The 27,897-nt window shown below is 38.6% G+C and overlaps 1 protein-coding gene across 2 annotated transcripts in view; it reads right to left on the reverse strand.

Moving 5' to 3' along the window:
- TNKS2 (tankyrase 2) overlaps positions 1–27,162 on the reverse strand; it is a 69,980-nt gene extending 42,818 nt beyond the window's left edge. Inside the window, exons 1-11 of one of the 2 annotated variants that reach the window (XM_059899696.1) lie at positions 26,751–27,162; positions 14,425–14,649; positions 12,136–12,231; positions 10,201–10,237; positions 9,935–10,010; positions 9,472–9,566; positions 7,411–7,477; positions 4,356–4,542; positions 3,161–3,282; positions 754–845; positions 588–666 (exon numbers count right to left, since the gene is read on the reverse strand). In XM_059899696.1, coding sequence (XP_059755679.1) covers positions 588–666; positions 754–845; positions 3,161–3,282; positions 4,356–4,542; positions 7,411–7,477; positions 9,472–9,566; positions 9,935–10,010; positions 10,201–10,237; positions 12,136–12,231; positions 14,425–14,649; positions 26,751–26,949 — 1,275 coding nt within the window. In that variant the 5' untranslated portion in view covers positions 26,950–27,162. The remainder of the gene's footprint in view (positions 1–587; positions 667–753; positions 846–3,160; positions 3,283–4,355; positions 4,543–7,410; positions 7,478–9,471; positions 9,567–9,934; positions 10,011–10,200; positions 10,238–12,135; positions 12,232–14,424; positions 14,650–26,750) is intronic. The other variant, XM_059899695.1, reaches the window with a different exon arrangement.
- Between the last annotated feature and the right edge of the window lie 735 nt (positions 27,163–27,897).

The raw sequence follows: 27,897 nt of genomic DNA on the forward strand, positions 1-27,897 counted from the left end.
AACCATCTTACATGCCACATTTTAGAATACATTTCTCTACTGAATGTTCTGGAATGACTTTTGTGATTTTAAAAAAATGCTTTGTGTACAAATGCCAACTACAGAACTTCGCAATATGAGGAGCTATGTTTTTAGTCAAGTTACTTAATTTATTTCCTTCTGTTCCATGATCTCTGGCTTAATTATGAAATAACAGAGGGTAAGAGAGACTGTGGTTGGGGTAAATAACAGGAGTTACCATAGTAACCAAGCAACAGAAGATAACAGAAGAGAATCCCAGAAAAGATGATAGGTCAGAATAAATATGTCTGGCTGGGGATATTCTTAAGAGTGTATTGTTAGAAAAAGAAGGATAACTTGACCAGTGGGGTGTGGTTAAAAGGAAGAGCGAAGGAAGGATATATAGGAATAATGTTTCTTGAGTAAATCCACAGACTTTCTAGCAAAACGATATAGAAAAAGTATCTGTAGGACTACTCTGAGGGAAAAATACCTATGAAAGAGTAAATAGCTTAGGAAGTCAGGCATTTCATCTGCTAAATAGAAAACTCACTGGATTACCAAAGATTACCAAAAATGAAGTATACCTTTGCTTCATGTTTCACCACTACTTCGACAACATCGTTATGAGCTTTCTCAGATGCAACGTGTAGAGGAGTCAAGAATCTTAAAGAGAAAAAGTCAGCCGGACAATGAATGTATTTTCCAAAAATAAAAGTGTCAATAATTTTTAATTATTAAAAGCATACTTACTCTTTAGTCTTTTCATTGATGTTTGCTCCTTTTCTTAGCAACAGTTCACATATTTGCTTTCTTTTGGGATATGGAGATGCGGCAGCACAATGCTAGATAATTTAAATTGCAGCATTAATCAAGGACTATACATAACTGATTTTTAAGAACTTTCGTGTTTCCAATCAAGAACAATTAAGAAGTTATTTCATGTCTTTGTTTCATTTTTGACTTAACTTTGCTCTTCAAAGAATGTGCAATGATTGCTAAATTCTGACAGGGCCTGAAAACCCTATTTAGCAAGTGATATGTTATTAAATATTTTGATTAAGCTTCATAGTTGTCCTACATCTCTGAAAAAGCTACTACTGCTGTAATGAAAAACTTAAATTGTGACCAACAGTCATTTCAAAACTGTTCCCAAAGAGCATGGTGTTTATGTTATTTTTTAAAGGTTAATAAAACACCCCAAAGGTTGGGATTTCTTTACATGAAGAAATAACACAGCACTTGTCAGCTCTGGATTCTGCTTAGAAAAACACTGATGGAATAGCCGACAAACTGGGTGGTATTTATATCTTCCTCAATGAGTTGCTCCAGCAGGATAAGGACCTTGAATTACTTGTTTGGTAAAATCAGTGGTAGAAAATTATATACTCTGAGTTGGAGGCTGCAGGATCTATGTCTATGATGTACCAAGGAGAAAAGGAGATAGGAGGCAGGGATTTGCCAGTTATAAACCCAATAAGTATCTCATGGTCATGTCCCAGAGCTTTGTCTCCCCAACATCCAGGATTATACCCATACACAATAGGTGTCAGAATGAGTGAACGACTAAATTAATGCATGAAAGTTAAGTTAAAACTGAAACCTGAGATTTCATGGAATAAAAGTTCTGGATAACTGTCAAGCTAACTTGTGCACACATCTAAACACAGTACATATGAAATGTGTCTGATTTTAACCTATTGCTAATTATAAAGCTTATCTAATCTTCATGACTTTGCTTCAGATTCATTCTTTGATGTTGTTGCTGTCACCAAAATCATTCCTTTGCCCTCAATAAAATCATTTCTAATTGGTGAACACAGCTCTTTTGATATGTTTTGAATAATCATCCCAGGACATCTATCAGGATGGCACACAGAATGGAAAATAGTTTATATCCAAGAATTCTTGAGCTCATCCATTTCAAATTGCACCCTTACTCTTCTGCCCCATCCTGTTACAGACAGGGCCTGTAATCTCTGGAAACCTGGAAGACAATGTCTCTGCAACACAACTATCTACCAACAGTTAATTCCTTGTATTTTAAGGTTAATAAAAAAAATGAGTGGTTTAATAGTAGAATGCTCAGAGGAAAACAACATGTAGAATTAACTTTTCAGACTGGAAGATTTTCCATGTCAGTTTTTCCAAGTTTCCCTGTACCATCTTGATACTGTTATGATTTAAATTTTGCAGTGGCATTTCTTATTAGTCTGCAACTTTGCTATTTTTTTTTAAACACAGATTTTTTTTTAAAGTAGCAAAAAGTTCTACAATGTTTTATAGATAGGTTTCTACATAAAACTTCAGAGTTTATACCATGGCATAAGGAAGAAAATTAACCATAAAAGATATTAGGTAAGTAAAGCTACTACAAGTTAAATCTGCCCCTAAAGACATTAATTTACGTAGCGTCATCTTCCCTCACCAAAAGCACATTCTGCAACTCATACAGCTTTGTTCCTTAAATTTCTACTTCTAAGGTAGCCTCTGATCACAACATTCCCCTTCCTATCTTCCACCACTTACCTCTACTAGCTTCCATTCTTTTCTTACTGCTTTTCCAAAGACTGCCCAGTTCTCATCTACTTTGTTACAGCACCACAGAGCTGACATTACCTCTATCAGGCAAGCTGCCTCTACTCACACAGACACTTTACTCACACAGTATAAAGGGGGTATATACAGACTTTAGATCTAATTCTGAAAAAATTACAATACCAAAAGGAAAATCAGTGGCTTTTATCTTGATGGCAAGATTATTTTCTTTTTCAGTGGGTTCCAAATTTTCAATCATAAACATTTATGCTCTTTATAATTAAAAAAAGCAAATGATATATATGATTTATGATAATAGAAAAGTCACATATAATACATGCCAGTATGTGAATAAAATTTTTGTCTGGAAGGATGTGCAAATGAACAACAGTACTGCATTTTGAGCGGATGTGGTTGTCTATTTTTCTGTATTGTTTGAAATTTTTTCTTTATATACCTGCAGGCATTAATTCTTAAAAAGCACATCTTTTTAAAACAATACTGTTATTAAAAGTAGGACATTATGTTGGTTATCCTGCATCACCGAAAGAAGTAAGACATGATGATTAATTCAGCATGTTTTTGGTTATTTCATTTTAAAAACTTAAATCTGAAACATTACCAATGCTGTTTCATGTGTTTGAGGATGCTTAAAATTCACCATTTCCAGAGACAGATGTTTTTTGATTCGTGTAACATCAGCTTCCCGTGCAGCTTGAAGCAACGAGTGGCCTTTAAATTCATCTAGATGAAGAAAAAGCATTTAAATCTGCATGAGAATTATCAAATTTATGGGACTTGCCAGACACAGTATTTTTCTTGAACTTATTTTCAAAATTATCTACCAAGTAGCCAGAATGAAGCTCTAAAGATATTCTCCAAATATAACCCTTGGAAAGGGCGACAGTGGTATGCCAGCTCCCCTCAGTTATGACCTCATTCATTCCCATGTGTATACAACATGGCCTATTCAAGGTCTATTTCGGTCTGATATATGGATTATTGCTATATATTCCCAGACCAGAGAGTTCTGAGAATTTTCCAAAGCACAGAACTTTTCTCAGTAAAGAAATAAAAGAAAAGGTGATCACAGTTCCCATATTAACGTTACAGCAGCAGCAGATGGTTCTGCTCACACATCAGAGAACTGGGGACTAGACTAGCAGGATATTTCTAAGAGCCACCTACTGATCAATAAATGGAAGAGGGCATTTTCTCAAGATTCCTCGCTATTATTCATCGGACTTGTGAAACCACCCGTTATCTTTTACTATTCCAGAATAATACAAGCTTAACACAAGTTTCCTATTTATGTATAGTAATACTATATCTGAAATACGTGGCTATTTCTCACCACTACATCTATTTCAGTTATAGACAGAAAAGCACAGAATTGCCCAGATACCAAAGAATATTAGATGGTAAGATCTGGGGACTATGTTTACAAGACAGCAATCCTACAAATAACACTTCAAAACTTCATAGCAGCTAATAAGAAAGTCACATCAAAGATAGGAATAAAGCTCAAATTCTTGCTTTCCAAAAGCATACCATCTATAAGAGTAACACACACAAGCATTTAACTTGACTTGAAAAAAGCAAATACAAATATACTTTCTTTTCATAGCATCTTAAGAGCAAAATGAGTAGAAAACTTTCAAATGATTAAATATGTTAGTGTGAACAATAATAGATACCCATGGTTAAGGAAAATACCTTATTATTCAAAAATTTCCAAAAAACAAACAAGAAAGAAAAAATGTTAGTTTACTGATGTAAGAGCTTAGCTGAATGAACAGTCATCATTTTATACTTACATGCTAATCTTTCTCTTAACTGTGGTGTGGGAGCCAAGTCTATAGCACTTTTATTGTGACAATTCAGCAGTGTTGGATCTGCGCCGTAACTTAGGAGAAGAGAACACACTTCAACTCTGTTCTTGGAAGCTGCCTCATGAAGAGGAGTGAACTGCCACAAGTCCATTGCATTTACGCAGGCACCATGCTGGGGGTCGGGTAGGGTGGGTAAAGCATATATTTAGCGCTCAGTTTTTAAGAGAATTTAGAGTTATCAGTAGTGTGTAATTTAACATCATGCAAGCTTAAAAAGGTTATGTTCCCAAAGGTCACTTTTCAGACCAATTACTTCAGAAAGAGTAATTTTTCCCACAGAAGAACAGTCAGTGGTTGCTAGGCCTACCCACAAGTGCCTATTTAACTTTTATTGTTAAAAACAGTTAAAAATGAAGCTTTACATTTAACCTGCATCTTTTCCAAGAACTATTTTTTCCTTTCCTGAGATATAATGTACATATGGTAAAATGCACAGTTCTTAAGTATACAGTTTGATGAGTTTTGACAAATGTATATATCCATGAGACCATCACCCAATTCAAGATAGAGGATGCTTTCATCACCCCAGAATGTTCCCTCATGCTCCTTTTATAGACAATTCCTGCCCCCATCCTGACTGTTAGCACTATATATTAGAATTACGTGTCCCTGAATTTCCTAAAAGTAGAATAGCACAGTATGTACTTTTGTGGCTAGCTTCTTTCACACAACGTTTCTGAGATTCACTCATGTTGTTGTATCAAGTTTGTTTTTACTGGGGACTTCCCTGGTGGCGCAGCAGTTAAGAATCCACCTGCTGGGGCTTCCCTGGTGGTGCAGTGGTTAAGAATCCGCCTGCCAATGCAGGGGACACGGGTTCGAGCCCTGGTCCGGGAAGACCCCACATGCTGCGGAGCAACTGAGCCCGTGTGTCACAACTACTGAGCCTGTGCTCTAGAGCCTACGAGCCACAACTACTGAGCCCATGTGCCACAACTACTGAAGCCCGCACACCTAGAGCCCGTGCTCCACAACAAGACAAGCCTCTGCAATGAGAAGCCCGTGCACCACAACAAAGAGTAGCCCCCGCTGGCCGCAACTGGAGAAAGCCCTGCGCAGTAACGAAGACCCAACACAGCCAAAAAGAAATAAAATTAAAAAAAAAAAAAAGTTTGTTTTTATTGCTGAGTAGCATTCCACTGTATAGATATATCACAATTCACTTATCCATCATCCTGTTCATGGGCATTTGGACTGTTTCTAGTTTTTGACTATTACGAATAAGTTGTTATGAACATTCATAACAACTATGAATGTTGGATACATGCTATGATTTCTCTTGGATAAATCCCTAGGGGTGGAATTGTTGGGTTCTGTGGAAGATGCATGTTTACTTTTAGTAGAACTGCCAAACAGTTTTCTAAAGTGGTTGTATTATTTTTGTATTGCCATCAGCAACGTTCTGAGTTCCAGGGCTCCACATCCTTGCTAATATTTGGTATTGTTAGTCTTTTTAATTTTAGACGTTTCCAAGCATTGGATTTGGATAAACCACAGAGGTCATTCTAGTTCAACCTCTCATCAAACACAAAATCCCTTCCATAGCATTTCTGCAGAAGGCAAACCAGCTACTTACTCTTTTAGTACTTTCAATGATGGGAAACTAATTCTCAACGAACAGTGTTTTAAAACTATTAGATTACTCCTGACTCCCCTGAGCTTGACTGCTCTAGTAACTGCACCCTCACCTCACTTAGCGTCCTCTCTATATATGACCTCTAATCATCCTCCCACTCTTATTTAGTGAACACTAGGTCTTAGGAAAACACCATTCAGTTGTAAGCGCCAATGCAATCTCTCATGTTTCTCTCATCCACAATTAACATTCCAAATATTCTGTTAAATTCAAGATTCAGTTTTACAATAAGCAAAAGCATTACTGTTAAATGTGTAATATTATAGTCACATTATACATTTTAAAAGGCTTATGGGCTACTCAGAGTAGCTAATCATTATAGTAAAGTTATTTCTGTGGGAAAATATATTCGGTGGTAGCACATGCCCAAAAGGAAGCAGAGAGGCATTGGAAACAAATGCCCTCTTTCCCTTCTCATGGCAGCTGCTGACAGAATGAGGAAAAGTTTCAAGGGCAGAATGAAAGCGGAGTGAGAGAAGTCTAAAGAATGTCAAATACATATGTAGAGACTGGGGGACAAAAAGAAATGGGTGTGGGTAACATCCTTGAACCCACTCTCAAAGAGAATATATAGCTTCTATTCTCATCCAACAGGGAGCAAAACAAGAAGTTTCTTGCCAGTCCATGGAACCTGCTTGTTAAACAATAGCTGCCCAGCATAAGGGAAGAAGTGAAGCTTACCAAGTAAGCCTGTTCCAACCCAAAGTACAACTGGGCAGGTCTTGAAAATCTAACTGGTGGTTTTAATAACATATGGTCCACTAAAAATTACTTCTGATATTTTCAAGAGTTTTGAAACTTCAAAACTTTATTCTGATATTCACAAAATGGGAAAGCTACTTTATATAAAAAATCTTATGGTATCTCAAAAATCTCAAAGCAGTCAGATGCTGATCTATCAATCATCCACATTTTGTAATGATTATAAATACTCCTTCTAGGGCTTCCCTGGTGGCGCAGTGGTTGGGAGTCTGCCTGCCAATGCAGGGGACACGGGTTCGAGCCCTGGTCTGGGAAGATCCCACATGCCGCGGAGCAACTGGGCCCGTGAGCCACAATTACTGAGCCTGCGCGTCTGGAGCCTGTGCTCCGCAACAAGAGAGGCCACGATAGTGAGAGGCCCGCGCACCACGATGAAGAGTGGCCCCTGCTTGCCGCAACTAGAGAAAGCCCTCGCACAGAAACGAAAACCCAACGCAGCCATAAATAAATAAATTAAATTAAAAAAATAATAATAAAAAAAAAATACTCCTTCTATATCCACCAAGCACTAAAAACACAAAGAAGACATACATACTATGTATTTCAAGTAATTTTATATAAGAAAAGTATACAAGAACTAACCTTGACCAGAAGTTCAGTTACTTCATAATGACCATAGGAACAGGCATTGTGCAGGGGCACCAGATCACTACAATACGAGAAGGGGGAAAACCCTGTGTTATTACAGATTCCCTAGGCTTTAGTTTCTTTAATTTTAATTAAATTTATGCAAATTTAACTAGCAAATAGCTTATGTGACCTTCTAACAAAAGTTTATAAAACTTAATAATATCTATTTGAACCCTAAGTCCTAACAATTCTAACGCCCAAGTCTCTTTCAAATCCACCCCCCCCACCCCTGCCCCCACTGTTACTGCCATCCCCTTAGTTTGGGCCTTGTTTATTCCTCCCTGTACTACTGAAATGGGCCCCACTTCAATTTAGCCTCCAAGCTACCGCCAGATTTTTCTAAAAGGTAAATCTGATATGGTTAGTCCTCGTTTTCATGTCCTTCATTGCTACTTCCTTGCTTTCAAATGATGGTTCCAACGGTTTAGCCTGGCATGCAATGATCTGACTCTCTAGCCTTACCCTTCGATAACGGTATGCTAAACCACTTAAAGTTCCCTGAGCTCTATAGTACCCCCTGCGTGTAATGGGATAGATTTCCCTCCCTTCTGACTTCTACACATCTTTTCCAAACTCAGAGCTCAAACACTGGCTCTTCTTTGAAACTTTTTTTTTTAAAGATTCTGTAAAGTAAATTGCTATATTCCTTAATATAAAACCCAATTCCTTTATGACGGCAATGGAGGAAGAACTTTCTATACAGGAAGGTACAGCAGAACCTTAAAATCCTGAATTGTATCTGTAAGCTGCTCCTCCTTGGGAATCACTCACTAATCACCACAGACATCATCATGATGGTCGCTGTTGAGGGATGGCCACCGCTGAGTGATGGCCACCCAAGGCTTAGTTTTTGGTTCTATCAGTCCTCTCTGTAGAGGCTCATGGCTTTCCTCACCATTTTGATTATGATTTCTTACTTACCTGAGCACCAATTTCATTCCCAACTATCTACTAGCTACCTCTACCCGAGTTCCCATCATCATCTCATAAAACCAAGACTTCTAAAAGTGAATGCAATGTTTTCCCGCTCCAAAGTAATTAATTTTCTCTACTGGATTTCAGTATGTGTATCATTGGGTCTCACTCATTCAGCTTCAGAATATGAAATGTAATAATCTCTACTATTCTCCCTCATCACATCCAGATATTCAACAAACCTTAACCATTCTTACACTGTAATATCTCTTGCATCTGTGCCTTTTTATTTCCATTTCCTCTGCCACTACTATTGAAGATCTCATTACGCCTGAACCCCTACAATGCTCACTCTCCTAACTGCTCTTTTTGCCTCTAGCCTCCTTCTTCAATCTACCCTACACATTGCTGCCAGAGTGTGTTTCCTAAAACTCCTCTTTTCATAAAACTCCTCTTTTAGAAGAATCATTCCCCTTGCTTAAGATACTTCAACAGCTATTGTGGCTCACAGAATCAAGCTTGAATTCCTTAGGCTAGAATACCAAGTTCTTTAAAAGCTGGTTCTTACCTATTTCTCCAACCCTAACCTTTACTTCTCCCCTATATTAATCATAGGCTTCAGCCACGTTGGTCTAGTCATTGTTTCTTAAGATATGCTGCAGTATCTGTTGTAGCACCTTCCCTCACATCAATTCTCTTGCACAGAGTGATGTTTCCTAAACTCTCTGCTTTCTTGAACTAAGTCCAGGTCAAGTATCACCTCCTCCTGAAGGATTTCTCAACCACTGCAGCCAGCACTGAGCATTCCCTCCTAAGAACTCCTGTAAGTGCTATCCCTTTCTATTTATCACCTCACACTTAGTAGAGAACGTATACTGCTAGGTATCTTTTCATGCCTCCTAGAGTACAGTGTAAGCCCTATGGGTGGTGGCCTTAAGGTTTTATAATTCCCTATGCTCTCAGAGCAATCTGAATATTACAAAAGCTCAATAAATGTTTTATGCTGTTTAGTAAAAAATATGATTTTTACAAGATTACAGAGATTATCATAAGGACAATAACATTTAAAAAATCCTTTTTGTTTAAATGCGTATTTACCCTTTATCTTTAGCATGAACATCAGCTCCATGTTGCAACAATAGCTGTACTATCTTTACTCTGTTGTAACCTGCTGCCAAATGCAATGGAGTTGACTGAAATGTTAAACAGACAAATTAATGAAATTCAATAGCTAAAAAATATGCATGAAAAATCCAAATATAAAACCAGAAATCCAGAAAAACCTTTATAACTTCACTGTCTAAATAACAGTAATAATCTGGTTTTACAAAATCCAACATTTATACCGAAGGCATAGTATAAAAGTTTATAAGTTCACTATTGCAAATAGGAAGCTACCAAAATGTTTATTATTAACAAAGTTTTACTAAGGATAAGAATTAATCCAAATTATTGCTTAAAAGAAAATATCAGCATTTTCGTCAAATGTTTTAAGTTAAAAGATAAACACGATTTCATGTTACCAGGAGATGCACACAAACTTAGTTGCAAAAGGAAGTACCTTTCTGCCATCACTTGCATGGCAGTTGACATTTAATGGTGTAAGCAGAGCCATCATTTTTTCCTCATTGCCACTCCTAGCATACAAAAAAATGTATTAGCAATTTGTATTCTTGATCAGATCCTATCTGGAGACATGTATGTGACCACTAAAAATAAATTCATTCTCTTTTAGAGTTTGCTTATTGTAAAAATAAAATAAAATTAAAAAATTAAAAATTAAATGGTAAAATGTTTATGGTACATGTTTATAACACTAGTACACACCTGGCACTTTCCAAGAGTTCATCTTTCTTATATTCACCTGTGAATTAGGGAAACAATAAAAAGCAGAAATTAAAAAAAAATTAATTACAAAAGTAATGTCAGTTTTATGCATAAAGATGCTCAGTGAACTATATTTAAAGTAGAAAAATTGGAAATAAATGTCCAATAAATGGAAAATAATCAACAGAATACTGTGCAGTTTAAAAATATTTATATGAAGACAGAATACCTTTGTTATGAAAGTGAAAAAAAAAGATTCAATGTTATATAATGAAACATGACCGCAACTATATGAAAACAATATGCACAGAAAGAGGAAAGCCAAGAAAGAAATAAATCAAAATTTTAACAAAGTTTGTCTTAGGGGTAGGTTATGGGTAACCTTTTCCATTTCTTTTTTACTCCTCAAATTTCATAAAACCAATGTTATTTGTTTAACAGACAAAATGCATTCACAACTTCATTCAAAATCAAAACAAAACAAAATCCAATATAAAAATATAACAATATCACAGAAATTACAAAAGATACTCTACAGCATCACCAATGGAACATAATCATTAACATTTTTATGAATCCAGAAGATTTTTCTACACTACAATTGTTTTATTACAATGCTGCTTTAAATATATACAAATAGGGCTTCCCTGGTAGCGCAGTGGTTAAGAATCCGCCTGCCAATGAAGGGGACATGGGTTCGAGCCCTGGTCCGGGAAGATCCCACATGCCACGGAGCAACTAAGCCCGTGCGCCACAACTACTGAGCCTGCTCTCTAGACCCTGAGAGCCACAACTACTGAAGCCCGCGTGCCTAGAGCCCACACTCCGCAACAAGAGAAGCCACTGCAATGAGAAGCCCATGTACTGCAACGAAGAGTAGCCACTACTCGCTGTAACCAAAGAAAAGCCCGCACGCAGCAATGAAGATCCAACGCAGCCAAAAATAAATAAATAAAATTAAAAAAATATATATATATATATATACACAAAAACAGGACTAAATAAACCCCTTATGCCTATAGCCTTTATATTTACAAATGAATACAGGCAAAAACTTTAAAATCGATACAATTTAAATTAACATAATTAAGTGTTTATTTGCTTAAACAAAATCCTAACTGGTGTCCACAATATGAATTGTATATTGATTGCTGTGCAAGGCTTCTTTTGAGCCCCAAGATTTTTTAAAAAGGTAAAAATAGGGAATAGCGTGGAATAGGGAAGGAGAAAATGAACACTGAATTGTTGGTTACAATAGCTCACTTTTCTACAACTCTTTTGGGGGACTAGTCTAAATTTTCTCAGTAATACCAGAAGAAATATCACAAAGCCCAAGCACAAAAGCTCACAGCAGAGCCCCTCAAGCTCTTGACTATTAGACATAATTCTAATGGTGATCACACGGTAGATAAGAATCCAAAAAAATAATATGGCAGAGAGTTGCTTCAGAGGAAATACTCTGATAAGGGAGAAAATATGTGAAGTAGATACTACCACTCAAAAAAGCCTGACAGTCCAAAATAAACCTAAACCTAGGGACCACAGCCTTATTATATATCTTAATATGTTCCAAGCACATGAATATGTTCCAGTAGAACACAATAATTGTCACTCTTCATGGTACTGAAATTGATGTGCCCAGAATCCTCTGTTTAGAAAAGCAAGAGAATGATTACTAACACACAATTATCTACCACCCCTGCCCCCAATAAGGCAGGAATCACAAATTTAAAAGCTCATTAAAAAAACAAAACAAAACAAAACTTTACCTTCCTTAGACAAGAATCAAATGTCAACTGTTCAGATGCAAAAAAGAATAGCAACTGAACTGATACTATTAAAAAAATCTCATTGAGTTCATTAACTGAGTGTCTACCTAGCAAGCTCCTTCTTTATATTCTTCCCAGAAAACCCGAAGAGAGTATGTAGACTTACCAGTCAGCACTGCTTTGGCGGACGGGTCTGCTAAATCCAATGCTGTCCTTCCATCTGTATTTCGAATGGTTGGCTCAGCTCCATGCTGTAAGAGCACTGAAAAACAGCAACACTACCTTTCAAGATGGTAATTGTGACAATTTGATTTTAATAAATCATTTTCTCAAAAATTCTGGTCCAGAAGTCTCAAAGTAATTTAAAGACTTTTTATATCCTGATAGTAATGGTAAATGTTATATTTTAAAGATAAGAATATATAAAATATTCCATTATTTAATGTATTAGACACATTTATCTCCCCTAAGCTCAATGTCAGATTTTCCTTTGCTAAACAAGTGACTAAGGACAGATAAAGAACTAAAAGGCAAGTTTACTCGAAAGCTTGTTTTCTGTTTTCTCATACCAAATAAACACTGCCTAGAAAGATTACTCTATAATAACAAAAATGAAATTTCTAAAGCTGTGAATAGCCCAGGAATAGGGATCTGCGGGATTAAAAAAAAAAAGAAAGAAAGAAAAAGAAAAAACCACTCTGTAGAGTTAACAAACCCCCAATCAAAACTGCTACATTACAATCCAAAAAGCATAAAAAGACTTGTGCTATACTCTGTCCATACTGTTATTTGGTTACATAAAGATATTCCATCACACTCTATAAATAGGGAGCTGGGGAAAGACAGGCAAATACATGCAGAAAGGGAAGCTCAGCTCCTGTTCCTTTACAGGGTTAATGTTCATTCCACTGTACTCCTATCTCTAACAGTGATGTCCAATAGAAATAAAATGTGAGCCACATATGTAATTTAAAATTTTCTAGCAGCCAGATTATAAAAATAAAAAAGAAACAGGTTAATTTTAACATATTTTATTTAATCCAATATACCCCAAATATTGTCATTTCAATATTTACATTTATATTGTAAGCAATATAAAATTGAGATATTTTGCATTCCTTTTCTTTGTACTAATCTTTGAAATCTGGTATGTGTTTTCCCCTTACAGTACATCACAATTTGAACTAGCCACATTACAAGTCTTCAACTACCATACTGGACAGTGCAGATCTATAACTATATTTGGAAAACCCTACATTATTAAAGCAAATTATTTATATGCCTGAAACTCAGGTACCCGAAAAGGATTCTGAGCAGAGGGCAGATAACACAAAGTACAAAAACAATCAAAAAAAGATAACACACAGGAAAGGAGAACTGGACAGAGGTTACTAGGTAATCCTTTTCTTATCTTTATAAATTACCTAACCTAATTTAAACTAAGCTCATGACTTCAGTATAAAGTGATTTGGGTTGGTGGAGGGGGTGGGAGAGAGAGAAAGAACAATTTAAGTCTAGCATAGAGCCCCTAGACTTTTCCTAGTGCACAGAACTGGTTTTCTATCTGTCTCAAGGATTTCCAGTGTCCCTGTTTTGCATCAGGAAATAGAGGTAAGGTAGCAGTCCAAAATCTCTGACTCTGTTAAGCTCAGAAAAGTCAATACCGGGTTAATGACAATTCTCAAATAAGCAGCCTTCTCACGTATAATTTTCTGTCAGTGATCAATCTGTTAGGCAAATCCTATTTCATTCATTAAAGTATCCTAAATGACTGACAGTTTTTCCTTCAAATGCTTCTTTACTTATCCTGCCATTTCTACTCTCCTACAACCACCCTAGAGTTCATGCCTTCATCATTTCTCATCTGCATTATTCTATAGCTTCCTAGCTAGTCTCCCTAATGCCATCCCTTCTACTCAGTCCTCTACCAGATCACTCCTTCTAAAATATATTGCTCTCACCACACTGTCCCCTCCTTAAAAGTTATCAATGATTCCAAACTATCTACGTAACAATATCAAGCTCCTTACCCTGGCGTCCAAAGCTCCTTATAAAGAAGTCACTACCTACCTTTCTGACCTTTCTCCCCAGTACTTCCTGGGAAGACTCCGGAAGGAGTGACTCAACTCCAGCCCAGTCACTGCACTCATTATCCTCTAACACTCTGTTCACTTCCACCATGCCTTCATCTGGTTCTTTGTGTGTGTGTTATTCCCAAGAGAATCCATATTTCTAGAGAAGAGAAATTCTGTACTACTCTATTCTCTAAGATATTTAAGCTCAGTACCACATACAAAAAGACACTCAGTAAACAGTGGTTGGATTAATCACGAAATGTTCTTAAATATTTAAATTCAGCCTGGCAGAATTTGATCACATTAACAAATGAATTCAATTAAGATTCAGAATAGTTACAAACTATTTCAGAAAAATTCTGGAATGTAAACAGTCTTACCAATGCAAACATCAATCTTTCCTTTAATTGCAGCTTCATGGAGAGGAGTATAATTCCAATTATCACGAGCATTTGGGTCTGCACCATGTCGCAAGAGGAGATTGACTACTTCAGCATGACCAAAAGAGCATGCATTATGAAGAGGAATAAGCCCCCCATCATCACGTGCTTGGACATTTGCACCATTCTGAAGCAAATATTCAACTACATCTTTCCGTCCGAAACCTAGAAGAAAACAAATTATACACATTTAAGTTCTCCAAAGGAAATATATCAAATTAGAATCAATAAGTATAAGCCATGCTAAAATGTTTCTGGATGCAAAACAGTAACAGATTCAAGAATCCATTGATGAAATATATCACTAACTAATCTTAATGAGAAGGTCAAAGGGTCTCTTCAATGCATTAGGTAGTACTACTACTAACTGCAGAGGAAGGTTATGAAATTAGTGACTGAAAGCCCAAAGTTCAAACATTTCCCACTCTACAACAGCATTCCTAATCGCAAATAACGAGTTCTGCATATTCTGTGTGCAGACATTTTCAAGTATTCAAAGTATATATTAACCAACTCTTGCTAGAATCCATTTCCCACATGTATCTCATAAAATGTTTCTATTGAACTGGGGGACTATAAGACAGCAACAAAAATGTTTGTATTTGTCTATGTAGTGAAGATAGAGAGAGGTGATACTAGGCAGAAGTGTGATATGAGGTGTCTTCAAAGGAGCCCCTAATTTGCCACTTGCACAACACAAGCAACTTCTGCCTAGGCAGGAGGCCTTCTTTAGAAACCCATGTCCCACAGTTCTGCTGCAACTGCCCCCATAAGGAAAAAAACCAAAAAAGTCTGACAACTCATTTATACTGGTTAATAGATTTAGTACCAATGAGTTTCAATCTTTTACCATTCCCACATAACAGCACCTAAAATCTTCTTACAGCTAATAGTGAAAAGAAAAGGATTTTAGGCATGTATTAAAGCAGATGGGGAGATATACCTGTGTATTGGGAGAGAGAGAAAAGACCTTTACATTCATCTGAAATTTTATCAGAATATTCTTAAAACCAGCAAGCCTGAATGTAGTCCTTCTAAGAAGACCAGAGTGGAGTTGAATGAGAAAGCAACGACATACAATCTTTCCAAGGTGTATGTCTGAGGCTGGCCTGGCTGCAACTGAGGGAAGAGTTAGATGACTGAAGAGATTAACTGTTTTGTTTTGTTTTGTTTAAATATTCTAAGCTCTAGGTCACAGAGGTGGGTGTCTCTGATACTCCCTATTCTCGATCTCTGATTCTCCCTACCCTCAAAGACTTTACAATTTAGGATGTGGAGAAACAGTAATCTCAATATACTATCACTGTCATAAAAGAGGTATACAGAAAATGCTACGAGAACTCAAAGAAGAGACTACCCAGCTGGGGGAAAGCAAAGAACAGGAAGGACTATCCCAAAGGAGAGTCCAGTGATGACATGTGAGCTGAAGGCTTACAGAAAAATGAAGGGATCATTAGGAAAATGAGAGGAGAGAAGTGAGGTGAAGAGAAAAGAGATAGGGAGTGGGAAAAAGCTAAGCAAGGAAAGAGCACTGCAGTTGAAGCAGAAGAAATAAAATGTACACAGGCATCGAAGTGTTAAAGAGCTAATCATTCATAGTGGCCAGGACACAGAATGCCCAAGTAGGCAGAAGCCAGATGAGGAAGAACCTTACAAGCCACACTAAGGTGGTGTATGGATTTTGTCCTATAGACTAGTGTTTTTCAAGCTGCTTTCAGGCAATAGATTTAATGCAATTTTTTTTGTCTTTAAAAAAATTGAGATATAATTGATATTTAAGGTAATATTAGTTTCAAGTGCACAACATAATGATTTGGTATTTGTATATACTGCAAAATGGACACCACAATACGTCTAGTTAACATCTATCACCACGCATAGTTAAAATTTTTTTTTCTTGTGATGAGAACTTTTAAGATCTATTCTCTTAGCAACTTTCAAATATATAATACAGTATTATTAACTATAGTCATCATGCTGTACATTTCATCCCCAGGACTTAATTTCACATAACATAATGCCCTCAAAGTCCATTCATGTTGCTGCAAATGGAAGATTTCATTCTTTTTTTTTTTTTTTTTTTTTTTTTTTTACAGCTGAACTATATTCCATTGTGTATATACACCTCAGTTTCTTTATCCATTCATCCCTTGATAGACACTTAAGTTTTTTCCCATGTCTTGGCTATTGTAAATAATGTTGCAGTGGCACTATTTACAACAGCCAAGACATGGAAGCAACCTAAATGTCCATGGACAGATGAATGGATAAGACAAATACCATATGATATCACTTATATGTGGAATCTAAAATATGATACAAATGAACTTATTTATAAAACACAAACAGACTCACAGACATAGAAAACAAGCTTATGGTTACCAAAGGGGAAATGGGGTGTGTGTGTGTGTGTGTGTGAGACAGATTAGGAGTTTGTGATTAGCAGATACAAACTACTACGTATAAAACAGATAAATAACAAGGTCCTACTGTATAGCACAGGGAACTTAATTCAATACGTTGTAATAAACACAATGCAAAGAATATGAAAAAGAATCTATATACATATACACACACACACACATATATAAAACTGAATCACTTTGCAATAACCAGAAACTAACACATTATAAATTAACTATACTTCAATTAAAAAAAAAGAAAGAAAAAAAGAAAGAAAAATAATGCTGCAGTGAACATGGGGGCGCACAAGCCTTTTTGAGTTAGCATTTTCTAATGAAATCCTACATAAAATTCCAATATGTGTCTTGTTCACTGCAAAGATACCCAATGCCTGGTACATAGCTGGCACTCATAAAGTTGCAAATTAACTGAATTCAGTTTAAAATAATACTATTCAGGTTGAATCTGCTGCCTTCTCCTTCACAAAGACCCAAAGGAAATTATCCCCCTATTCCAGAGGCATCGTGTAGAAACAGTATGAAAAATACTGCTATATAACACATCAATGGTCACTGAAGGACAAGCAAATACCTACTAATATACTGTATATTTTAAAACCCTGTTTTGCATCTTCCTTAAAAAAAAAAAAAAACTAATAACATGCTAGAAATCAGCTCCTATCAGCACACATTTTATTGACTGCAAGTACCAAAATTTAACAAGTTCCTTTCTCATGAATAGTTAGGTTGTGTCTAATCTTTTGCTACTGCATACAATGTTGCCAGGAGTAACTAAAGACAGAAGAGAAAACTGACAGTATCTGGCAACTTCTTTAATTTGGGGAAAAGAGATGACTATCAGATGTCTGAGACACAAAGTAAAACAGGATGTTTTGTGAGATAAGATTATTTGTTTTTGGAAATGCTTAGTTTCAGGAACAAATGCCCAGTAAGTAGAAGGTTCTGTGGATTTTGAACTAAGGAAATTAGTATGAGTTAGCAACTGACATTTTGAAGTCCTGACCATAAAGATGGTGTTTGAAGCCATGCAAGAAAATGAGTGAAGTTGACTAGAGAGCACTACTAATTTTCTGTTTTGTTGAAAGAAGTGTATTTTCTATCAAAGATCAATCCCTTCTCACCCTTACACTAAGTCCTTGCTCACCTTCTCAAGGTCTTCCCACTCACAGCAGTCTCTCCCTCTCTACCAGATCATTCCCAGCAGTATGTAAACATGTTCTATATCTTCCATTTTATTAAAAACATTCTCCCTGAATTTACTTTTCCATTTCTCTGCTCCCTTGCATATTCAAACCTCTAAGGATTGTCACCAATTCTCTCATTTATTCTTCTCCCAAATCCATCTGGCTTCTTCCTTACAACTGCTTTCATCAAGGCCACTTACAATCTCCATGTTGTCAAACCCAAAAGACACATGTCTGTCCTCATCTGACTAGACCTCTCAGCAACATTCGACAACTGACTACTCCCTCCCTTGTGAAACATCTCTCCAAGTTTCCATGACATCACACATCCTGGGTTTTCCTTGTCTCATCTGTTCATTTAACAAATGATCAGGCAATATCAACCATGTAATGGACGCTTTTCTGGGTGCCTGGGACATACTAGTATACAAAACAGACCAAATCTCCGCCTTTGAGGAACTTCTATGGAGCTGGAGGAGATGAACAACAAATGTACAAAATGAGTACGTTAGAAGGTAATTAGAGGGAGACTTTCTTGGTGGTCCAGTGATTAAAACGCCACGCTCCCAATGCAGGGGGCCCAGGTTCGACCCCTGGTCAGGGAACTAGATCCCACATGCATGCTGCAACCAAAGATACCGTGTGCTGCAATGAAGATCTGGCGTAGCCAAATACATAAATAAATAAATATTTTTTAAAAAAAGGTAATTAGAAAAAGAGTAGAATAAGAAGTGATCAGGGTGTGTGTATGGAGGGGGTCATAAAGTGGAACAGGGAGGTCATCGTAGGCCTTACTGAGATGGTGACATTTGATCAAAGACCTGAAAGAGAGAGTGTTAGCCCTACTGACCAACAGTTAGAAGCCCAGAGTAAATGGAGCCAAGTGAGAAAGCGGTACCATAGCAGGAGATGAGGTTAGAAGTAATGAGGACCAGCTAGAGAGGCTTGAGGACCACTGTAAGAACTGGCTTTTTTACTGTGGGGAAAAAGGGAGTGTCACTGCAGGGTTCTGAGCTGGTAAATTACATGATATGACTTATATTTGAAAAGTATCCTCTGGCTGTTGTGTTGAGACTAGATTTAAGGGGGTTTAGGATAGAAGTAGATGAGAGATTATGGTGGTTTGGACCATAATGTGGTGGAACTTGTCAGAATATTACGTAACAGATTCTGGGTACTCTGAAGGTAGACCCTGCACAGTTTGCTCACAGATTGGACGTGGGGTGAGGGTAAGAGTGAGGAGGTTAAGAGAGGGTGGGGGCGAGAGGAGTCATGGATGACTCAAGGTTTTCGGACTAAGAAATGGAGTGGTGGAGTTGGCATCAACTCAGATGGGGAAGGCTGCAGACAAAATAGGTTCATGGCAAAAGATGAGGAATTCAAGTTTTGGACATGTCCTACTTCCCTGGGGGTTTCTTGCTTATTCCACCCAATTTTTAATGCCAGGATTCCTCAAGACTCAGTTCTCTACCCTCTTTTCCCTCTTAGATGATCACATCTTCTCCTATGGCTTTAAGCACCACATAGATACACAACCCGCAAATTTAAATCTCCGGTCTAGACTTTTCACCTGAATTCCAGACTGTTTACTGGACATATCTCCACCTCGGTATTTCAAAGGCATCTCAGATTCAACATGTTCCCTAACTTCTCTTCATTCCACCGACACTGCCCCAACCCACTGTCTCCAGCCTGAACTATTGCAAAGGTCTCCTTAATTGGGCCTCTCATTTCTACCCTGTCCCCAGAGATCTTTTAAAGACAATCATCATATCATACCCCTGTTGAAAATAGTTCACTGGCTTCCCACTGCTGCTTAGAATAAAATTCAATCACACTCCCGCGGCCTACAAGGTCTGCTGCATGAACTGGCCGTTACCGCCTTCTCAAACTTCATTTCATACCACTCTTCCCTTTCTGAGCTGTGATCCAGCTTTCTTTCAGTTCATCAAGTATGCCAACCTTACTTCAGTGGTACGTGCTGCCTGTCTGCTTGGACTCCCTCCCTTGCTCTTTGCATCCCTCATTTCTACTCATTGTCTAATCTGTTTAAATGTCTCCACCTTAAGAAGGCCATCCCTGAGCATTCTACCTACAGCAGACCATTCTGCACACCCACATTCAATTCAGTTGGTTTTCCCCTCTCCTTCACTAGAATGCAAACTTCAGAAAAAAACACAGGAGTTTCTGTCTTTGTTGTTCACAGCAGTATCCTCTGGCACTTATTAAAAACTTGTAATTACTGTTTAGTACTTATCTCCTGGACTCTCAAGTTCCGTAAAAGGAGGATCAATGTCTATCTTAGTTCATCATTACTTCCCCAGTGTCCTTCACACTGCATGGCACATAGCAATTTGTTGATATTTGCTGAATTAATATATCACGGTATGAGAAAAGGAGACTGAGAAATAAAACTAAGAAAGAATGGCACTGCAGAAGCCACGAGGGAAAATTTCAAGGAGGGAAAGGCCAAATCTGCTGCCACTATGCTCTGGCCTGAATCTTCCTTACCACAGCCTGGGTACTGTTGATCACACTGTCCTCCCAAGTGAGCCACCCACAGCTGCCCCAGTCAATGGCTCTGCTATCCCAGCCACGCAGCACCCACCTGGAAGAAAAGCTTTTTAAAAAGACTTAGGTTGGAGAGTAAGAGAAAAGGAATCAAAATAAAGAAAAATTAGTAAAGGTACCTCTTTCTTTGGAGAGTTACTTGATGTACCCAAGCACTTTGAGAAGGATCACTATTTCTTCAGTGGTAATCGACACATCTGAAGTAGCCAAAATGGCGACTCACAGAGTAACTTCCCAAAAAAGGAGTGTGAGGTGGGCATAGAAATAGGTGTAGTAGAACATCTAGTTGTTACAACAGATAGTGTCAATCAGGAAGATATCTGTTCTAAAGGATCCGTGATCAAGCTGAAGAAAGGTCAAGTGTAGCCTTTTGTTAAAATACCATTGAGAAGAGAAGAGGGCTGCCTCAAACCAGAGGTGAAGAGAGAGAATCGATACTGATGTGTCTGACTAAACACTGAAATTGCAGTTCTAGCTAGGGAGGAGACATGGGGAGAAAGGGTTAAGGTGATTTTATCTACATAGTTACCAACAGTCCAAGACACAGATGACTTCTACTTCAATAACTGTATCAACATGATTTCCTAGCTGTTAAGAGGTCTGACACCCATCTGGAGACTGACTGACAGATCAGCATGTTTTCCAAGTCACAGTGTAAGGACTATACAATATGTGCGCAGAGGTCATGCTGCTATCCTGAGACAGTAGATAAGAGTCTGAGATTTTGAATGTTTGAAGCCACTTCTTGACATGAAAGGAATTATTTAGAGGGGGTCAGCAGGTAGCTATTTCAAATTTTAAAATCTTCTACTTTTGGAAGTTTGGTGAAACCTTAGCTTTAAATGGCTTCCCAATCTCTGAGGGCTAATTCCTGATAAAATCCCCATTCTTATGGTGTCAAGAATAGTTCAAAGCACTTCTGTTAAGTACTCATTTCTTGAAGAAAAAATAGTTTTGCAAGGTATATTCTGTTCATGCTCTCACTGGCCAGGTGAAACATTAATAGGCATATCCTTAGAGTCATGCCAATCTTCATATCCTAAGGATTTCTTTATAAAGGAATCAGAAGCCTACAGTTAGCACTCATGGCTGCTCAGGATACACTGTGGTTTATTTTATAATTATGGAATAGCACTCATCTTCAAACATGAAAATCCTGATGAAATCATACACTGAGTTTGAATCCACTATAAAGCACTGACAGTGAAACAAAACAGGCTTATTTTGAAAGTAAATTTGCTGATCAATAAACTGTGTTACTTAATGGCAGGCATTGTCCCCTGTTCATTTCTGTTTACTGGACAAGGCCAGTACCTGGTATATAGGAGGACTTGATAAGCATTTGTTTGGTGCATGGCTAATACTTTGTTGCAACAGTAAGCAAACGACCTCCACAGAAAATATGAAGTTAATGATTTGTGATGACTGAGAAAAGTAGTCTATTCAATTTCTCTTCTGTCAAATTTCATTACAATCTAGACGCCATCAGTTTCAGCAGTCCCAGGAACTGTCCTGCCCACCATGACTATTGTTAACAGTATCATATTTTGCTGTTCTACTGGAAACATGCTTTCATCTGAATGGCTTCCAGAAAGCTGTGAAGCACTGCAAGTCACTACAGAGAAACCAACTTAGACTCTTAGGAAGTTTCATTGAGAGCCACCACCTCCCCCTTTTTACAGCCCAAAGGTGGAATGGGCCATTGATGATGCAGCTGGTCCAATATGAAATGACAGTGATGTCTTGCCAACCTAAAAGTAGGCTGGTGTCATGTAGGGCTTTGCCAGAAGGAAACATTCAGAAACAGAAAATGTCAACAAATGCCATGAAACAGAGAAGGCTCCTGTGGCCTAGGAGATGGCAATGTATAATCAAGCAGCCTTCAGCTTGACTTACACAGCCAGGACTCATCAGATTTTTTTAAGGGATATCATTTTATACTTCTCATTCACTATTAACTTTAGTTTACTAAGATCCAGAAAAAGTACTTCCCACGTATATTTCTTGAGAATGAGGAACACATGGGAGAAGGTTTTGCCTAGCTCAACTTGGGACAAATAATCTGGTCAGAGTGGGAGAAACTTGGAAAAGGATGCCATGGCCTCTGGGGTGATGAAATTCTGACAACCTGAATGCGGAAATACTGCACAAGTACTCCAGACTGGTTGTTACTGAAGTCAACTGCCTACCTCTAAATCCATCAAGTGCTGAGGAAAAAGGTATAACTCAAGTCTTGATAATATACTGGGAGATGTGATAAGTCAAAAAAAATTCTGAATTCTTAAATAGACTGGTTTTTATTTGATACTGTGGTTTTCTACTGATGCAGAATTTAATTATTACCCACAGCAAAAACCAATCCTAGAAACAAAAGTCTATAATTCTAGCCCTAGGTAAGAAATGTGGGTACATTCTGCGCATCTCCCATAATTATGACGGTGACCTACAGCCAAAAGAAGGAAATGCTTTTGAAACATTATTGGAGATCTTCAATAGCACCATTTTGGGAAAGGATATCAATGGCAATCACAAAAGCTATTATATCTTTGGTAGTTGAGTTGTTAAAATCTTCAATTGGAAGAATCATTCCACTTTCTTATACCAGTCAGATTCTGACTTACTGGTCCAATTGCCTACCCTATACAGAAATCCTTTCTACAACATCTCTGAAAGATGCCAATCCAACCACTGTTTGGAGACTTCCAGCCAATCCCACAGTTGAATAGATTGTTAAAGGCAGTCTGACTCCTTGTAACCTTTCACCTACTAGCCCCTAGTTTTGACTGCCAAGGCCAGAGGAGTCATATCCTCTCACTTTCTACTTGGCTATCTTACACATATGTGAAGATAGCAACATTGTTTAACCTTAGTCTTCTTTCATCTCTAGAAAAAGCAACTCTAGTTTTCATATCAGTTGCTTGTATAATAAGTTCCAGATGCTCTAGTTCCATTTCCCTCTTTCAGGGAAAAACAAACAAACAAACAAAAAACCCCTCTTATATGCAATTCACATAATTGAATATAATAAAGTTAAGTCTGACTAGTCCAATGTATATGGCTGAGTAGCATACTACAAATACAGAACAGTAGCAACACACTACAAAAACAAAACAAATGTTACCTTGTTTAACTAGAACTCTAACAATGCAAGTTCTTTCTAAACTTGTCATTCCCTAGCTACATACATATGTATCATCTCCTTTCCACCATCTCTATACCTGAATTCCTTGAACCTAATAAATTATTTTACGTATTTTTCTACTGAATGATACCTCTCTGCACACTCCGAAGAATATTTAAGATTCTCAAGCCAGGGAATTCTATTCCTCCCAGCCCAGTCCCCCGAGTTCTAAGATTCTTGAGAATACTGTGTATTTCTTTCTTTGGCTATGATGGACAACAAGATGACTTTCTCCCAAAGATTCTGTCCCTCTTCATTTTTCAGAAATAAGTTCAGAGAAGCAATCTCCTTTACTGAGATCTGCTGTTTTCTAGGGGATTATACTGTCAAGGATTTCAGATGCTATTGCTTTTAGCAAAATTAGAGCTGTAGCCTTCCTACCACCAACCTGCCTCTACAAGTTTTGTAATGTGTCACAAAAAACTCATTCATATCCTCTGTGTGTGTGTGTGGGGGGGGGATGTAGGTAGGGGGCTGGTGGCAGAGGGATTGAAGAGGGAACAATTTTTCTCATAAGAAGTGACTTCTTAAAGCATGCTTATCTAAGAAATGTAATCTAGACCAATAATAGGAGAAAAGTTCCTGTTTATGTTGATTACTTTTTTCATTTGATAGAAGAACTTAACTCCTCTAGGACTGGCAATTGATTATTCCTTTAACTGAACTAAATATTTTAGATGAAAAGACACACCAAATTTTTTCTAATCTTTTCTATCGTGATTCATTTTACTTTTCGTTCCTGTTCCTTGGAAATCCAAACAAAAGGACAAAATCATGTCTACCCTACCCCCCAATAAAACCTCCAAGCTTTAATCGGCTTAAAAAAAAATTTCCCTCCCATAGCTTACCCTATAATGTACAAACACAAGAAACTGCTTGGTCAGGCAGTTACAAAGTCCCACCTACACTGAGCTTCCAATAACTTGCTTACATGCATATTAACATAACGAATAACTCACCACCTACGAAGAGTTTATAAAATATATTCTCCACATATTAAGAAAAATGCAGCTGGATGCACTTATTTAAAAATTAAGAAAACAGGTTCTCTCTCATTAATCTAATAATAATTTAGATTGAATTTACCAAGCTAATTAAAAAAAAGTTTCTAATACACCTGAGTTTAAATGCAGGGCTTTAAAGCTCTGATTTAATGCAGACTATTAGTAATTTTTATTTTATTACTTTCTTTTATACCTTGACTTCTTAAGCTTATAACCTGTACCTGATAATTTGGGTAAATTGTGAGAGGTAAGTTGGTTCCTAAAATAAGTTTTCCATTTCAGTCTAAACAAACCACATGAAATCTATGTAAAAAGTACTTTGCAATGTTGGGACAGAACTCAGGGTGGGATGGTTGGGAGGAAAAAGGTCAATAAGAAGCTAATCCATAATCTTAAGCCTCTAAATATTACTATTTTCAGATATGAACTCATTAATGCAACAAATTCTTGAAAGGTAGCAACTAAGATCTTCTTTGGTTATTTTTATCCCACAGATCAAGTGAACAGAATATAAGTAACACTACCCCTTGGATTACATATCGTTGGTTATGATGGTTTGCCAAATCAGTTATTTAAATGCTTTTACACGGACAAGCAGGACAATCCAAATTAGCTGAGGACAGGCAGCACTGATCATCAAAAATTTTAGGCAAAATGGCTAAACAGAAGATTAGACTTTGGTATTCTTCACCCTTCCCTTTCTGCTGCCCACAGGCTGTTTCTAGTTCTCCCACCGACGGTCCCCCAAACCTTCTCCCTTAAAAGGCTCCTCAATGGGAACCCAACAAATTTGTAATTGATGGAGAAAGCATACCTCCCAGTAGTATTTACATTTTAAAACAGGTACAGGTTAAAACAAACAAATCTCCCATGGGTAGAAAGTGTAAAAGCAATGTCTGTGAACAAGGAAATCTTTCTTATGCCCCTCTGCTCATCATTCCTACTCCAAAAAAACCAGAGTGCTTTAAAACATACTCTTCTGCTTTTGCAAAAAAATATTTTAAACAATCATGTAACGCACGAAGTGAAAAACCAGCATTATCGGAAGTATGAGACTCTATTCCCACTCTCAATTGCGCATGGCTCACTTGATACAGGTAATCACGATCCTTCCTCAAAGTGAAAAGTATAAATGTTTTATAGAAATAAGATGTAAATTAAAAAAAAAAAAGTAATTCAAACGATCTAAATCTCAGAATGAGGCGAGGTTAGCCCCAATTTAAATTCTAGGTACAAGCTAGAGTACCTGCACCATCTTTCCTCGCATTCTTCTACTTTCCACCCCAATTTGTACGAGTCTGGCAGAGATTACCCGCTCGCACACAACCTAAGTCAGGTATCAATTCTCCCAAACTTGACTCTTTCCAGTTCTAGTCTCCAGAAAACTTGCTAATGACTGCTACCCAGGTACACCTACTAACGCTAATGTGTCAATGGTCAATTAAGCTGCTGCTCCTAAATCACATCCCTGCATTTTACAAAAGCATTAAGAACGTAACCCAAAGGCTTTTTAAGAGTTATAGTGGAACGTGCAAGAACGACAGATTTTGGAGATAACTGGCCTTTAACTCACAAGGCCTACTACCTCCCTACTCTTTCTAGTATGTAGAGGCCTTTTAGGGTAGTAAGACCGGAAGTTGGTACAGGTATTGTCGATACAAAACAAAGCAAAAAAGCCCAAACAAACAAAAAAACCCACAGCTTCCAGTGAGTGCGGCACACTCGCCCCCTAGTCCCCTAGGGGACTCCTCAGTCCCCACTAGACGACATCGAGATGACCAGGACCGGAGTCCCTGGGGGGAAGGCCGGGGGCAGAGGAGCACTGTGTCTGGTTTCGGGCCTGCGAGCCGGGGTGCGCAGGTGGGGTCTGGGGGCGAGGCGAGGTGGCGCTGGCCCCGGTTACCTGCGGCGAAGTGGAGCGGGGTGGACTTCCTCCCCGCCGTGTCGCGGCTGTTCACCTTCTCTGGCGTCACCAGCCTCTTGACTCGCTCCACGTCCCCGTTGCGGCACGCCTCGAACAGCTCCCGGGCGGCCGGTTCCACGGCCTCGGCCGCCGCGCCCGCGCAGGCCGCGCCCCCGCCAGCGCAGCGGCGGCCCGACATGATCCTGGCCGCCGCCGCCGCCAGCAGCAGCGCCAGCAACGGCAGCAGGAGCCCCGGCCCCGCGAGCAGGAGGGCGAGGCCCCCGGGAGGAGAAGCGCTCAGGGCCCGGGCCGCTCGGATCCCTGCTGTCACCGGGCTCGGCGCAGTCCCATGGCCGCGCCGCCGCGCGCCCCTCGCTCGGCCTCGCGACCCCGGCTGCCCCGCGGCGGCGGCGGAGGCACCGCGAACCCGCCTTTCAACCCCCGAAGCGACGCGGAGGCGGAAGCTGGCAAGGCCCCTCCTGCCAGCTCCTCTGAGCCCTGGGAGCGCACGTGACGTCACGCTGCGCGTGCGCAGCGGTCGTAGAGGGCCGGGCAGGTTTCGGCGAGCGGGGCGGCGCGGAGGGGTTTGTGGGAAATGTGAGGCGAGAGCCTCCAGCTTTGGGAGGAGAGGGGGGCTTCGTCCCACCGCCATCTTTGTGGTGGGTTTTGCTGACGTCGAGCGGCTCTGCTTATCGTCTTTCTTAAAGAATGGATTTCCTGATCTGAATTTCATTATTACACTGAAAAGAACTCTTGAAAGTTTTTCCCCGATCTTGCATATTATTTTGGACTTCTTTTGTGGAAAATTTCCATTTTTTCAGCTTCCACAATCCCTTTCTCCTGGGGGTTTCTCTTCTGTTTCGCTTGTTTGTTTGTACCCCCCCCCCCCCCCCCGCAATCCCCACTGTCTCTTCCCTTCCCCCGCGACTGCTATTTTGCTGTTTCTTGTGGGCCACTTCTCGGAAATGAATGAGTTGCTTGATGGGAAGTTTGGATGAGCTGCCCCAAGATCATCTGAAGAAAATTAGGAAAGCAATGAAAGTTTGTTCCAATTCTAAATTAATGATTGAGAGGCATGGCTTAGATTACTGTTTCCACAGTTATTAGTTTAGGACTAAATGAGGGACCCCTCGTAACTCCATATTAT

This window comes from Balaenoptera ricei, chromosome 16 (assembly GCF_028023285.1).
Source record: "Balaenoptera ricei isolate mBalRic1 chromosome 16, mBalRic1.hap2, whole genome shotgun sequence".
NCBI classification, from domain to species: domain Eukaryota; kingdom Metazoa; phylum Chordata; class Mammalia; order Artiodactyla; family Balaenopteridae; genus Balaenoptera; species Balaenoptera ricei.